This window comes from Myotis myotis, unplaced genomic scaffold (genome assembly GCF_014108235.1).
Source record: "Myotis myotis isolate mMyoMyo1 unplaced genomic scaffold, mMyoMyo1.p scaffold_m19_p_15, whole genome shotgun sequence".
In the NCBI taxonomy this organism is placed as follows: Eukaryota; Metazoa; Chordata; class Mammalia; order Chiroptera; family Vespertilionidae; genus Myotis; species Myotis myotis.
Genome location: NW_023416319.1, coordinates 41,941,244 through 41,956,567, shown reverse-complemented (window position 1 = coordinate 41,956,567; position 15,324 = coordinate 41,941,244). Strand labels below are relative to the sequence as shown.

At 50.6% G+C, this 15,324-nt stretch overlaps 1 protein-coding gene across 3 annotated transcripts in view; it reads right to left on the bottom strand.

Annotated features, from left to right (window-relative positions):
• The window catches only part of CDH23 (cadherin related 23), a 359,086-nt gene that overhangs the window by 288,390 nt on the left and 55,372 nt on the right, over positions 1-15,324 (bottom strand). For all 3 annotated transcript variants that reach the window (XM_036337001.1, XM_036337002.1, XM_036337003.1), the window contains exon 3: positions 498-640. In XM_036337001.1, coding sequence (XP_036192894.1) covers positions 498-640 — 143 coding nt within the window. The remainder of the gene's footprint in view (positions 1-497; positions 641-15,324) is intronic.

The following is a 15,324-nucleotide window of genomic DNA, read 5'->3' as shown; positions in this document are numbered from 1 at the left end:
GAAGTCAAGAGTCAGGTTTTAATGTGGACTCTGCCTTTGAATTGCTGTGTGATCTTGAACAAGTCACTAGACACTTCTGTGGCCACTTCCTCAAATGTAAGGAGAAAGGGGGGTGGGGGTTTTGTCAAAGCTCTTACCTTAATTTGCTAAGGGCTACAGAGTCATCCACTTCTGCGTCCTTTAGGGGGACATTTGTTGGGACAGGAGTAGACTTATATACCCCATGGAGCCCCCATTCTACAGGGGATGAACCCAGGATCACTGTCCCTCTTGCCTACCCAATGTTGCCCTTCACTTGGAGACACCCCCAACCCCATTCCAACCCCAATTCCAGCACTGCCTCTTGAAGAGGGACCCTATTCAGGCAGGAAGATGCTGCTTCAGGGTCAGGATGGGGCCTCAGAGGAACACCCCTAAGAGGTGATGACCCATCCTCCCCCAGGGTCTGTTCCTGCCCTCCGGGAAAGGCCTGAGGCAGGGGTCTGGGCAGGGCATACCTCTCTGTCCAGTGGCTGCCGGAGCCACACCACTCCTGTGTCAGGCTCCACAGCAAAGAAGCGGGAGGCCTCCTCACCAGACACGCCAAACACCAGCGGGTCATTGTCCATGTCTCGGGCCAGCAACTGGGTCACAGAGGAACCTGGAGTATCCACGGGAGAAAGCAGAAGGCACAAAGAGGAGGTCAGTCCGTCCCTCACATCTTGCTCAGGTCGCTGAATCCCAGTAGGAGCAGCCGCCCAAGAGATCCCCGGCAGGACACTGACTACTGCAAGCCGTCATGTGTCCTGGCTCTGACCCAGGCTCCCCTGGCCACAGGTCACAGTGTGCACACGCCTATAACAGGAAAACAGCATTTGCCACGTTCTGGGTGTGTCATGGAAAGCTGTGACTTCTGCCTGCCCCCCTCCCTTCTAATTTTAATTTGGAGGCTCCCTTCTCCAAGTGGCTCAGATGAGAACAGGGGCCCAAATTCCCTATTCTAATGTGCCAAGATGGGCACATAACTCGGCCCTAGCCAATCAGAGCATTCCATCTTCCTGGTCACAATGATTGGCTCGGGGATGAGCATGTGACCCAAGCTAGCCAATCAAAGCTAACCCTGGGACTTGTGCTGGAACTATTGAGAAAGAGGAGCTTTCCTGCCACTGGGGTTGCTAAAGTGGCACTGCTGGCAGCCGTCTTTGGCACCACACAGGAAGCGCCTACTTGAGAAAAGGCCAACAAGGAGGAAAACAGGGGCAAATTGTGCACGGAGAGGGATTCCTGATGGTGTGAGGGTCTGCAGCCAGCGGTGCCGGATATTAGCTCCATCCTTGGGACTTCTCAGCTATATGAACTAATAAATCCACCCCCCCTCCACACACACACACTTTTTTTTTTCTGCCTGAGTCAATTGAGCTGGATTTTAGTCTTTTGCAAATGGAAGCAATCTTTCTAATTCAGAATATTTTGCAAAACCTGCTATTCATTTGACAGTGACTAGGTGCTGGCCTGTGGTAAGCACTGGATACACAGAGGTTAGTTCCCAGCCTCCAGGAACTCCCGTCTAGCACTGGGTGGCGAGATCTAGTTCTTGTTCCCCCAAAAAAGATTGAGTGTCACCCTTCACCGGGAAACAAAGCCCGGGCCAGAGTTCACCATGAGCACCAGGATCCTGGCCTACAGGCTGCCTAAGAAGTCCCAGTGCAACGTATCATCTCCGGGGGTTACAGCCCCTCCCCCCCACCCCCAAGGGGCAGCCTTTGATAGGCTGACCAACCACCCTGGTGTGTCCAGGACAGAGGCAGAGCACATACTAAACCCAGGAGGTCCCAAGCAACTGGATCATCTGGTCATCTTAGCTTCAGGAGGTCCGCATACCTCCAGGAAGCGTGCAAACTATTAGGAGTCTGCAGAACGACAGTGTCATTTTGTGCAGAGACGGTCTATAGCAGCGGTTCTCAACCTGTGGGTCGCACGACCCCTTTGGGGGTCGAACGACCCTTTCACAGGGGTCGCCTAAGACCATCGGAAAACACATATATAATTACATATTGTTTTTGTGATTAATCACTATGCTTTAATTATGTTCAATTTGTAACAATGAAAATACATCCTGCATAGCAGATATTTACATGACGATTCATAACAGTAGCAACATTACAGTTATGAAGTAGCAACGAAAATAATTTTATGGTTGGAGGTCACCACAACATGAGGAGCTGTATGAAAGGATCTCGGCATTAGGAAGGTTGAGAACCACTGGTCTATAGTCTTCGTCTGACTCTCAAAGGACTGATTAAATTAGAACCATGGCCTTGGGCAAATCATTTCTTTCAAAGCTTCAGTTTACCCTATAAAATGGGATAGACACTTTTCTGCAAATACCGACTCTCATATTTATTGAGTAGCTCTAGCTGATCAAGCTAATAAGTGAGGAGGGATTCCAAGCTCTGGGAATGTTACCTAGAAACGAACACGAACGAGCTTTTCTAGGCAAACTTTGAAAAGGACAGTTCCAACATGACAATGATAGCTAACATTTCTGAACACTAACCACACTCCAGACACTGGGCTAAAGGGTTTCCGCGTGCCGTATAATTCAGACCTTACCGTTACTCTCCCCATTTAACTGGTAAAGTAACAAGGAGTAATTAATTCACAACAACCACAAAGTTACGAATGGCAGAGCTGGAATCAAAGCCCGGGCACTCGGGCCGAGTCCACATTTGTTGCCACAACTTTACACTTCTCAACACTATGTCTGTGAACTCAAGATTCAGGACTTCCAGACATGACCCTATCAGACCCCTCACTCAGGGGTGGGGAGCATCCAGCCTGTGGGCCATAAAAGGCCCTCGAAATCATTTGCTCTGGCCCTGCCAAGGCAACTACAGGCGGGACTCAAAGTTCAACAAATCTAGAAGCTTTTTTCATAGCAACATAAATTTATATTAAGTGAATTACATTAAGCAAATGATGTTATAAATATCCATATGGTCCTTGGCAGAAAAAAAGTTCCCCACCCCTGCCTTAACTGGAAGCCCAGCACTTGAAAAAAGAAGATATGGGGCAACCATTGGACTGTCATGATATGCCAGACACAGTGCCAGGCCCATTCACAATTCCTCCCAGCAGCTCTGTTTGGTAGTCATCACTATACCCATTCTACAGATTAGGAACTTGAGGCCCAGAGAGGCAAAACCATCTCTCCATGGTCACATAGCAGGGCAGGACATGGCAGCATCCAAGGTGATGTCAGGAGGTGAGAAGCAGGTGATGTTGGGTGGAGGTGAGAAGTGGGAGAAGGAGGAATGAAATCAGGGGACAGAGTTGAAACAACTTGAGAGACTTTTGGGGGAACCCAATCTTCCCATTTTAAAGATGGAGAAGCTAAATGTATTTAGCAGTTTTCCTAAAGTACGATGATGAGCAACAGAGTCAGGACCCGAACCCAAGTTTCCAGACTTTCAGACTCCTGGTACAGTGCTCTTTCTAGATGAGGAAGGAGGGGGTATGTGAAGTCACAGAGAAACCAAGCACACCTTCCCAAAGCATCTGTGTTGCTCGGTGACAAGCAGCTATTTTACACTAAAGCAAACGGGAATATACTGGGAACACAATGTGACAATTTATTTCTAAAGACACAACCTAAAACTGAAAAAGACTTTTCAATCTCCCCCAGACTTCCAGGGACACACATTTCCTCTTCATCACCCTCAAAGGTCCTTCAGTGGCAAAGTTTGTGGAACACTGAGTTACTTCCCGATACCTTGGGGGAATCCACATGAGGAAACTGAGGCCCATCAGGGCCCTGCCTATCCACAGTGCACAACGAGGCCATAGTACCCACCTTGGACTAAACACCTCCCGGGCCAACCTCCTCCAGGGCTCAGCCCAGGAGGTGTATGCGGCCAAGCTCCGGCCAGCCAAAGGGATTCTGGGAAAGCCACACTGGCCCTCCAGCCAAGATCGCACTACTCGGCCCAATACCCCAAATGGCTCTCTGAGGCCCGAAGCTCAGGCCCTCCCAAGAAAGGGGGGTGGGGGACTGGGCAGGACAGATATGGGGCCATCAGCTGCTGTCACCCACCCTGTAATTTCCTGGACTTTTATCCATTTTCCCCTCAATTATGTGCTGCTCAAAATGGTCCTTTTCGGTTTCTCCACGGCTTGTGCCTGCTCACGCCTTCTTTGTGTCTCAGGTAATTGCTAGTGACCTTTTCTAAGTGTACTAATTAAAGGTACCGATTTAATATTATATTTAAGACAAGACTCCCTGCAATTTTCCAGCTGGGCACATCTCCCCTGCCAGCGCTGTTCTGCCGCTCTGCAGAAGCTGGGCATAGCTTTGTCTCCAGGACGGAGGCCTTGTTTCCGCCAGGGCAGCTTCCAGCAACCTCTGTTGTACCATTCCTACAGAAACGAGGCCAAGATGAGGGGCCCAACTGCAGCCCAAGGCACAGAGAAGCAGCCACTCAGGAGACGCCTCCCTGACCGCGCGACCTGGAGTGCACATGCCACTCTGGGGCTGTTTCCCACTTGAGAAACAGGCAGTGTACCCTGCAACCCAGGCTGGGCAGCACCTGGAGTTCGTTTGTTCCTTCCTTCCTTCTTGTGGTAAAATACATATAAATGTATCATTTAAGTCGTGCAAACTGTATAATTCACAACGTGTTTCCAGAATATTTGCATCACCCCAAAAGGAAACCCCTTACCCATTAAGCAGACACTCCCCCATCCTCCTCTCCTAGCCCGTGGCAACCACTAACCCTCTGTCTGTCTATGGATCAGCCTGGTTTGGATATTTTGAATCATATGTGGTCTCTGTGTCCGGCTTCTTTTACTCGGCATATGTTTCCAAGGTTCGTCCATGTTGTAGCATGTATGAGTACTTGCTCCCTTTTCATGGCTCTATGGATAGACCACATTTTGTTTATCCCTTCATCAGCGGATGGACATTCGGGCTGTTTCCACCTTTTGGGTATTGTGCACAGGGCTGCTATAAACATCTGTGGACGAGGTTTTATTGGAATGCTTGCTTTCAGTTCTTTTGGGTATCAACCTGGGAGTGGAATTGCAGAGTTTTATGGTAATTCTACGTTTAACTTATTGAGGAACCACCAAATTGTTTTCCACAGCAGTTGCCCCATTTACATTTCTACCAGTAATAGATGAGGCCGCATGAGGAGAATCAGCGATTCGCAGGGGCACGGTGCCCCCTGCGTGGGGAGAGATGGGAGCTGGACAGCACCGCAGAGCAGGTGCTGTTGGCACCACGCCCACCATGCCTTGCATAACCATGATCACACACACCTGCCTCATCTCCCACTGCCGACCTGGGGCTCTCACCATCGCAACTGCTCCACGCATCCACAGGACAGACCAGAAGTGCCAGGGAACTGTCCCTGGGGGCAGCACTCAAGGAATGACCGACAAAGACTGTGGATAAACGCCCCCCCACTCCCTCACCTCTCAGGGGTTGGCTCAGAGGTCACGGCTCTTAGTGACCCCAATGGGACTCAGCTCCAGCTCTCACTCTGGTGCCGCGGTTGATATGCATCTGTATGGCTCCCTCCCCTTCCTTGTCTCAGGTCCTCAATCCCCACCTGTGTTTCCTGGAATTCTCTCCCCAATAAACTCTTTGTACTTGGGTCCTCATCACAAGGTCTGCTTCCGGGGGAACCCACATGAGACGCTCCCTAAGACCTTGGCAAGAGACTCATCCAGGGAGCTTGTTACAATACAGATTCCCAGGCCCCACTGACCCAGTTGGCTGGTAGAGGGGAGCCCAGAATGTTAACTTATAAACAGTAGTCCCTACTCTCCCTGCAAGAAACTCCAATATAAGCCAGGTTTGGAAGTCCTGAAACTTGTTTATGGCAGAATGATATTCAAATATTTAACAATGGGCACAGTACAGGCATCAAACAATCAGAGGGCGCTGGCCGTAAACAACTGGACAGGTGAGAACTGCCTGTACGGCAGCCTGGTTTATGGCTCACATTTTAGATGCAAAGGAAAGCTCCTCGGGCCTCGGGATGATTTAAAAGCTCAGCTTTAGGGCTCTTGGCTCAAAAGGGCTGCAGGAGGGCTCGCTGCTTTTCGCCTCCCTGCTCTCACAGGGAAGGGCCACCCAGTGCGGCCAGCTAGCCTTCCGCTGTGTGCCAAGCCAGGCCAGGCTGGCCCCAGCCTAACCTCATGGTTGGAAAGTGGAACTTTAAAGAACTAAAATCGGCTCTAACAGGTTTGGCTCAGTGGATAGAGCGTCGGCCTACGGACTGAAGGGTCCCAGATTCAATCCCGGTCAAGGGCATGTACCTTGGTTGTGGGCACATCCCCACCATGCAGGAGGCAGCTGACTGATGTTTCTAACTCTCTATCCCTCTCCCTCTCTGTAAAAAAATCAAGAAAATATATTTAAAAAAATAAAGAACTGAAATCGCTGTACACCCATGTTCACAACAGCATTACTCACAACAGCCAAAAGGTGAAAGTAACCCAAGTGCCCCTCGATGATGGAATGAATAACCGGAAATGTGGTATGTACATGCAATGGAATATTACTCAGCCTAAATAAAGGAAATCCTGACACGTGCTCCAGCATGGATGAACCTTTCACATGCTGCTAAGCGAAATAAGTGAGTCACAAAAAGACAAATACTGCATGATTCCACCTCCCTGGAATTCAGAGAGACAGGAAATAGAAGGGCAGTTGCCAGGGACTCAGGAAAGTGGCAACAGGAGTTGTTTTATGGGCACAGAGTTTCAGTTTTGCAAGATGAAAAGAGTTTTGGAGGCTGGTTGCACAACAATGTGAATATACTTAACACGAATGAACCGCATGTTTAAAAATGGTTACAATGGTAAATTTTATGTTATATGTGTATTTTACAATTAAAAAAATCAAAATTGGCCTGGCCAGTGTGGCTCAGTGGTTGAGCGTTGACCTATGAACCAGGAGGTCATGGTTCAATTCCCAGTTGGGGCATATGCCTGGGTTTGGGGCTCGATTCCCAGTAGGGAGCGTGCAGGAGACAGCCAATCAATGATTCTCTCTCATCATTGACGTTTTGATCTCTCTCTCTCTCTCTCCCTTCCTCACTGAAATCAATAAAAATATATTAAAGACAAAAAAACAAAAAAAAACTTAAATCATGTCCAAAGTCCTAGCCCAGAACCACACACACCTCCCACTGGCTCTCCTACAGGCTCCCCAGGCTTACCTTTCTCAGCCCCATGGTCTTCTTTCTGTTCCTGAACAGTTGGCGGCTGCCTCAGGGCCTTTGCCCTGGCTGTGCTGAGAATGCTCCAACCTGCGGTCACTACATGCTGCTCCCTATTCCTCTCTCAGACCAAGAATGGTCATCTCAGAGAGGCTTTCCTCCTACACTGGATCACACAGAATCTATCTGAAGAGGCATCTGTCTCTCTGTGTCCCCGCACCCTGAGGTACTGTCTTCACAGTCCTCCCTTCCCTGGGCTGATCTTGTTTATTCACATGATTTGCTGACTGCCTCTCTCAAGACCCTGGGGCAGCGGCCTGGCCTGTCATGTTCCCTATTCACAGGGGCAGGTGTATCGCTAAGCTAACCTAGGGGCTGGCATCCATCCCTCAGACACCCATACAGAGTCAGTGGGGAAATGAATGAATCCTGCCAACTGCCTGGAGTTGTTAGAAGAAGACAGCCTCCAAAAGTCATGAAACTCTCTGAGCCGCGATGGGAAGAGAGAGTATAGCAAGTTAATTCTTAATTATGTACACTAATGGACAGGAAAAAGCCTGGCTAATCAAAGCCTCATAATGCCCGAGCAGGAGCACTTGGCTTCGGATGCAGGCGGAATAAGAGCTGGGCACTGGCTGAGCCCCAGTCTCTAAGGAACTGGCCCTGCACCATCTCAGGAGGCCCAGTAGCCCAGTCTGGGGCAGTATACCCTGTCCTGGAGTCCAGGGGCTCAGGGTGGAATGGGGTCCATCAGTGGGCTGCAAATGCTCCTGAGAGGTGAGGATTGGCAACGTGTCCCTCCCATGGTGGCCTCAGTCCCTGAGCAGCAGGCTACATCCATCTTCCAGGCAAGGGGTGGGCAATCACAGCTTCCCCTGCAACCCTGCTGGGCCCACGCTGATCGCCGAGATGACCGTTATTACTATTATTGTTGTTATTTGCTGGGATTGCTGCCTCGTGTGCTCCTGGAGAGCTGAATCATTGGCTGCTAGACGAGGGGTGGGCCAAAACTCAGGCAGGGCAGTAGCAGGCTGCAAGGCTTGCTACTTCTTCTGGGTGGGGGAAGGCTGAAAGCTGTGTTTGTTCCCCCAACACAAAGAGGGTGCTACAGAATGAAGAAAGGGTAAGGAGAATCCACCATGCCTACTCCTTGCAGAAACATCTTCTTAGAGCAGACCTCTGGTCATGCCACACCCCCTCAGGCCCTCCCACTCCCCCACGGTTCCCACAGAATTAAAACCCAATTCCTTACCATGATGGCCAATGCTGCTCCTGCCTGACCTCCTTCGGCTCCCTGGCCAGTCACGTTCTCACGGCAGCCCTGGGCTCAGCCAGACAGACTGCTCTCAGCCCTCCAGCACACCGCAGCGTCTACACCTGCGCTGCTGCTGTTCCTTCAGCCTCAAAGACCCTTCCTCCTCTCACTGCCTCGCAAATCCCAGTCATCCTCAAACACCACCTCGGTCACACAGTTCTCTCTTCTCTGTGCTCCCTGACCCGTTGTTTGTACCTCTGCACGTCAGGGAGAGACCATCACCCCTGGAAGGTGGAGACTGCTGTTCTGGGACATGCTTGGCAAATCTTCCCAGCCCTCTAGGACTAACGACTGCACCTCTCTTGAGGCCAACCAGCTGGGAGGTCATGCCTTGCCCATGCAGACATTACTAATCAACCACAGCTCCCCTTTCTGTTGATTATCAGACCTATATCCCACCTCAGAATCCTTCACAGCACTGGGTTCCATGCAGTCACGACTAATCAATCCTAACAGGCATGTGAGAACAAACTTTCTGCAGGGTGACCTAAAAGGACTTCACATCAGCCCTGATTTGCTTCCCTTCCTACCCAGGGGCCAAGGATCTAGGGCCAAGCTCTGCCCCTGTCAGGCTCAGGGCATTTCAGAGGGAGAGAGTCAGGCTTGAAGTCGACAGGCAAGCTCAGAAATAGGGACTAGTTATGGCTAAAGAGAGAACCAAAAAGTAAAGCTCCTTCTCATTTTGCAGAGGGAGGGTCAGAGGTCCCGGCTGGGAGATGGGGCTGCTCATTGGTGAGTTGAGCCAAGGGGTAGCAGCAGATGGCAGGCCTCAACCCCAACCCCAGATTACAGGTCAGGGGTTATGACCAGGTCTTTCTGAGACTAACCACTCCGGGTCCCCAATGGCATCAGGCCTTCTGCATGTCCTCCACCCCCATCAGGAGGGAAACCCACCCTCCTCCTCCCGGTCCGGAGGGGCCTGGCTGCTCTGGCCTGGTCTCTGCCAGAGCCAAGTGCTCCTGCCCTCCCCTCTCCCCGGGGATGAGCCCCCGGAGCCTGGGCAGGCCTTGGAGCCTGCATCTCATTTGTCTCTCCTCTGGGATAAGACAGGCCAGTTAAGTGCCTTGATTCCTGGGAATAATCTCATTTGTCTTAGGTTCCCGCTTCCCACTCTCCTGCCTTCAGTCAGGCTCCTTCCCTCTAGTTACCCTGGATCTTGAACTTGATTTGACCTCAGGGGAACTTTTTTCCTGATGTCCTAGACCCTGCCTACATGCACCTAGAGCAGTGGTTCTCAACCTTCTGGCCCTTTAAATACAGTTCCTCATGTTGTGACCCAACCATAAAATTATTTTCGTTGCTACTTCATAACTGTAATGTCGCTACTGTTATGAATCATAATGTAAATATCTGATATGTAGGATGGTCTTAGGCGGCCCCTGTGAAAGGGTCATTCGACCGCCAAAGGGGTCTCGACCCACAGGTTGAGAACCGCTGACCTAGGGAAGCCAGAGTGAGATCTGGCCCCGACCCCTATCTCCTGAGACGCAGGTGGCCTCCCTGCTCTGCACTGACAACACCCTCATCAGAAAACCCTGGCCCTGGATAAAGGGAGCTGTCTGTCTCCAAAACCAAAGGCCACCTGCACGCCCTCACTCCTGCAGCTCAGTCCACCAGAAGAGACACATGACCGAAGGGAAAGGAAACTAGCATTCGCTAAGCACCTGTGGGCGTTCAGAGCAAGCCAACCAAAGATGTGCTTCTGTGCTATTCGGACTGCTTTGAGCTAAAGGCAATTTCTGCTCCAGGCTCAAGAGAACCTGAAGAGCTACCTAGAAGAACCTGAATTAGGGGCCTTGACCATCTAAGAGATGATCAGATAATCTTCTGACCCACCTCTATGGCAGGGGAAACTTTTATTTACTAAACGTCTGCTCTTCTCATCCTGCAAGGACCCTCTGAACCCCAAGGCGCATCCCCTCATCCTAGCTCAGGATGTCTTATACACCTACATCCCTCTTTCTATCTCTGAACCTCTCCTGCCTGTGGGGTCTCTGCTTCTCTCATGGATGCGGAGTTCCCATAATAATGTTTTAAATGGGGTGATTTTCTCTTGCTCATCGGTCTCATGTGTATTTGAACCTTGAGGGTAGAGGAAAGTTTGTTCTGCCCCCACTCCAGGCACTATGCTCTATGGATGTCCTTCTCTATCATCTATTTCTCACAATGGCCTCTGGAGACGGGTGAGTGTCCCCACTATACATTGAGAAAACCGAGACTTGCAGCAATAAAGTGACCTACCCAAGGTCATACAGCTAGGAGGTGGCAGAGCAAGGATTTGAGCCCTTCTGCTAGCCCCACAAAGCTGACCCCCATGAAGACCCCAGGTCCCTCTCCTGTTTGAGGCTGCTCTGGACCCCTGGGTTACTCGGCTGGCCTGAAGGTGAGCACTTTTGAGGCAGGGACTGTAGGGGGGTCCCCTCCATCACCCTGGCTTTCTACAGCCCACGCATCACATGGTGAGTTCCAGCAACATGGTGATTTACTCTTGAGAGTCAGAGAGAAGTGGTTGGCTCACCTGAGCACACGGGTGTTAGATGGCCAAGGGGACAAGCTAATTCACCAGAGAAGGAGACACTAAACAGAGGAGGAGGATATAAACCCAGAGCTCTGGTGGTGAGGAATAGAAGCCAATGTTGTTTTAAATTAATAAAGCACAAGAGGAAAGATCAGACATTAAATAGCAATATTTGAGGGACCCGGCCCTGAGTCTCAGAAACCTGAAGCTGTCCTGCTTCTGGCACCGCATAGCAAACAAGAGCCATCACTGCCCAGGGCTGCCGAGCCTGGCAGCAGACACCAATGTGCTCTAAGCCCCTATAACCTAAGGCGTCACAGAGAGGCTAAGCTACTTGCCTGAAGTCACACGTAGCACATGGCAGAGCAGAGGTTGTTCAGTGACCTTCCCAATCCCATGCGACCATTACAGTCCTTCATTCACTGGACAAGCTCCCGATCTGCCCCGGCACTGCTCTGGGCACTGGTGATACAACAATGAACAAAACAGACAGAAGCCCCTCCCTCCTGGCGCTCACATTCAGTGGACAGACCTTCGCTGCCATAGGCCACATGCTCTTCCTGGCCTTTCTGGGAAGCATGGGTATGAGCTTGGAGTATGAGCCCGGATGGATGAAGAATGTGTTCCTACTGTTCATCTGGTTCACAGGCTCTGACACCCCAAGTCCCCCATTCCCCCAGTATGAGCACTCCTCATCCTGGCTGGGAGTTGAGGAATCGGGACACAGGATCATAAGACCCAAAGAAGCTTCGAGAGGAAGGTGGCCTTGGTGAATTTCCTCTACTAAGGCAGAGAGAAGCAGCCAGGCATAGAACTAACAAGGCTGCCACTGGCTGGCACTCAGCCATGACTGGTGACTCTGAGCGTCATTGACCTCTGAGCCTCCCTTTCCCCACTGACACCATGAGGGACTGATGTCGATGGTAAAGGCACAGAGGTCCTTGGGGAGAATCGCATCCAAGCTTGACAAACAGGTCGTGGCAATGTACCCATGCCAGTCCCAGGTCGTGGTTTTGGGGGCGATGTGTGGAGAAGGATGCCGGGGTGCATCCGAATTCAGCAGGGACGAGTGCTGTGGTCATAGAGCTGATGGGAGCAGGCGACGGGGAGTGTATCTGTGCCACACACTCGCATGCTTGATGAGGCCAACAAGCTCATTCCACAAAAGGGAAAGCAGGGCAGGGCGGCTCAGTAACTCACCCACCGTCACCGCTAACAGCTACAGGTGGGAGAGCTGAGACTCGGATTGGTCCTGGCTCCCCAGTATCCTTCCCATTTTTCTTTTTAGAAGCTCCCAGGTGGTGCGTATATGAATCAGGTTGAGAGTCACTGCTTCAAAGCCATGAACTATACTTTGAAAATGTTGGGATTTGGAAATGTTGAAACAGGACATTAAAGTCCCATCCAGTTAAAATATCTGTAAGATTATGACTCAGCTGGCCACACACTATGTAGGTGCTATGGAGGAGACAAGGGCATGATGCCTCCGCCTGCCTAGCTGGGCTTTACCATCTGGGTGAGATGCTCCGAGGCCCAACAGCCAGGGTCCAGGAAAGACTGCATGCGCTTTCTGCCCAGGCACAGCAGCCGGAGCACGCATGGCCACGGACAAAGGGGCTCTGGGATGCTCTGTTTGACCTTCCTGAGTCCTTGCAGCAGCTCCCAGGCCCACGGGGGCTGCAGTCCTGTCACAGGGGCCAGGACAGCCAAGTGGTGGTTATCAGATTTAATAACAGTGATAATAGAGGGGTGGGCGTTCTTTTCCCTCCTCCTGAAACTTTTCAATTCATTGAACTGTTCAATTAACTTTACAAAAGGAAATGTGAAAAAATGATGGCAAATTGAACTTGACATTATCATTAAAATAAACAGAGCACTGCAGGCCATTAAAGGCTCACAGAGAGATTATCCAAACACTGGCAGGCGCGTGCTGACTCCTTCCAGCTCAGAGGGACCCTGGCACTTTCCTCCTGCCCTGAGCTTGCACCCCCTGCCTGTCACCACTCACATTCCCCCAGCTCATAAAGAGGCCATGCTAACGTCCCCCATCACCACAGCCCCCCAGTGTGGACGTGAACGTGTGGGGAGGGCAAGAGCAGCCACAGCAGGCCAGCCTCTGCCAACAGGCTGCCATCTCCAAGACGGCCTTTCCTTCTGCTGCTCATGATGGGGTCCCTTAGTCCAGCTAGCGGGTCCAGGCCTGGCTGCCCGTTAGATTCACCTGTGGCATTTTTGAAACCCAGATGCCCAGCTGTACCCCCAGACCAAATACATCAGAGTCTCTGAGGAGGGAAGCAAGCATCAGGAATTAAAACAAAAACAAAAACCCCGTAAGATTGCCAAGGGCAGCCCAAGTTGATAATCAAGATCTAGATCAGTGATGGTGAACCTTTTAAGCTCGGCATGTCAGCATTTTGAAAAACCCTAACTTAACTCTGGTGCCGTGTCACATATAGAAATTTTTTGATATTTGCAACCATAGTAAAACAAAGATATCTATTTTTGGTATTTATTTTATATATTTAATGCCACTTAACAAAGAAAAATCAACCCAAAAAATGAGTTCATGTGTCACCTCTGACACGCGTGTCATAGGTTCGCCATCACTGGTCTAGATGATCCCTGAGGTCCCCTCAATCTTCCGGACTAATCCAAGAAACGATGATGTAGGAACACCCACAGGTCAGTGGTTCCCAAACTTGTCAGCACCTTGGCATCACCTGGAGCTTTCAACCACCTGTGCCCGCGTCCCACACCCCAAGGTTGTGATGAACTGATCTAGGGTACAGCGAGGCTCTGGAAAGTTCTAAATCCCCAGGTGGTTCTAACCTGCAGGCAAGACTGGCGATGACTGCTTTAGGTGACGTTTTCACTTGACCAACGGGGAAGGCAGCTTCTGATTGAAGATGCTCCTTCAGAAGACCCCACACCCTCAAATAGGTGGTGCTCCCAGGCCCACTCCACTGAGGCCAATAGCACAGGCGGGTCAGGAAAAGGGAAAAAAAATTTTGCTCTGTTGGCTCTTCCTGTTTCAACATTTCCAAATCCCAACATTTTCAAAGTATAGTTCATGGCCTTGAAGCAGTGAATCTCAACCTGATTCCTATACGCACCACCTGGGAGCTTCTAAAAAGAAAGATGCTCAGGCCCTACCACCTAAGGATTCTGTCTTGATTCATTGGTCTAGAACAGGGCCCAGACATCAGTGTTTGTTATACAGTTAAGTCTTCACTTAATGTTGTTGAGAGGTTCTGTGACTTTACTGAAATGGACGATAATGAAACCAATTTTACCAAAGGCTAATTGACATAAACACGAGTTAAGCTCCTATGGCATCTCTATCAATGTTAACATGAAACAACACAATGGAATGGTGTTACTGGCGGAGTAATGAGGATGTGCAGCCAGGCTGAGAATCGCTGGGCCAGGGCAGTGGTTCTCAAACTTGAGCCTTCAGCAGAATCCCCAGTAGGGCTTATTCAGAAGGCAGATTCACGGGCCCCTCCCAGTTTCTGGTTCAGATGTGCATTTCTAACACGCTCCCAGGTGATGCTGAGGCTTCTGAGCTGGGGCCATGACTTTGAGGAGCACAGGGTAACAGCTTCTATGGGCCCAGGTCCTAGCCACTTACATTCTTTTCACAGGTAATTTCTACCTTCATGATTGACTTCAGAATCCCACCTCTCCTGTGGCCCCCTGTCCCTTCCTTAGCCAGAGCCAGGCCACTTCTTTCCACCTCCCTACAGTGGAAAGGAAGCTAAGGAGCTAAGAAAGATAAAACCAGAAAAGCAGGTCAGAAGACACCCTTCCCTCACCCCTGCTCCCCCGCCCACCTCCCTCCGTGAAGGACCAGAAAAGTCCCTCCGGAAATCACCTCCTCTTTGAGGAGACTCATAATTACCCACAATGATCGCAGCACCATTCATTTCGCCCTAAAATTAATACATCACGTTGAGAATGATATCGCACTAATTTATCACAAGATTTATGAAACTTGCACTTTTTCTAATGAGATTTATGCAAATGACGCTCTTGCCACTGTTTGTGTTTTTAAAAGTTTTGACAGGGAAGTGGGGGTCCAGCCCAGCTGGCGGAGGCCCTGTCCCCACTCTTGAGGGTGAGGGAGCTCCATAGATGCTTTGGTGAGCAAGCCCCCTACCCAAGTGGGAAGCACTTGGCTCATTCCCAGTCCCATCTTTCCCCAGGTACACCCTTCTTCTATCTGGCCCGTCCTCTCAGGGGCTCACCTGCAGCCTCAGGTGGGAAGGAAGCTCTAGGTCAATGGT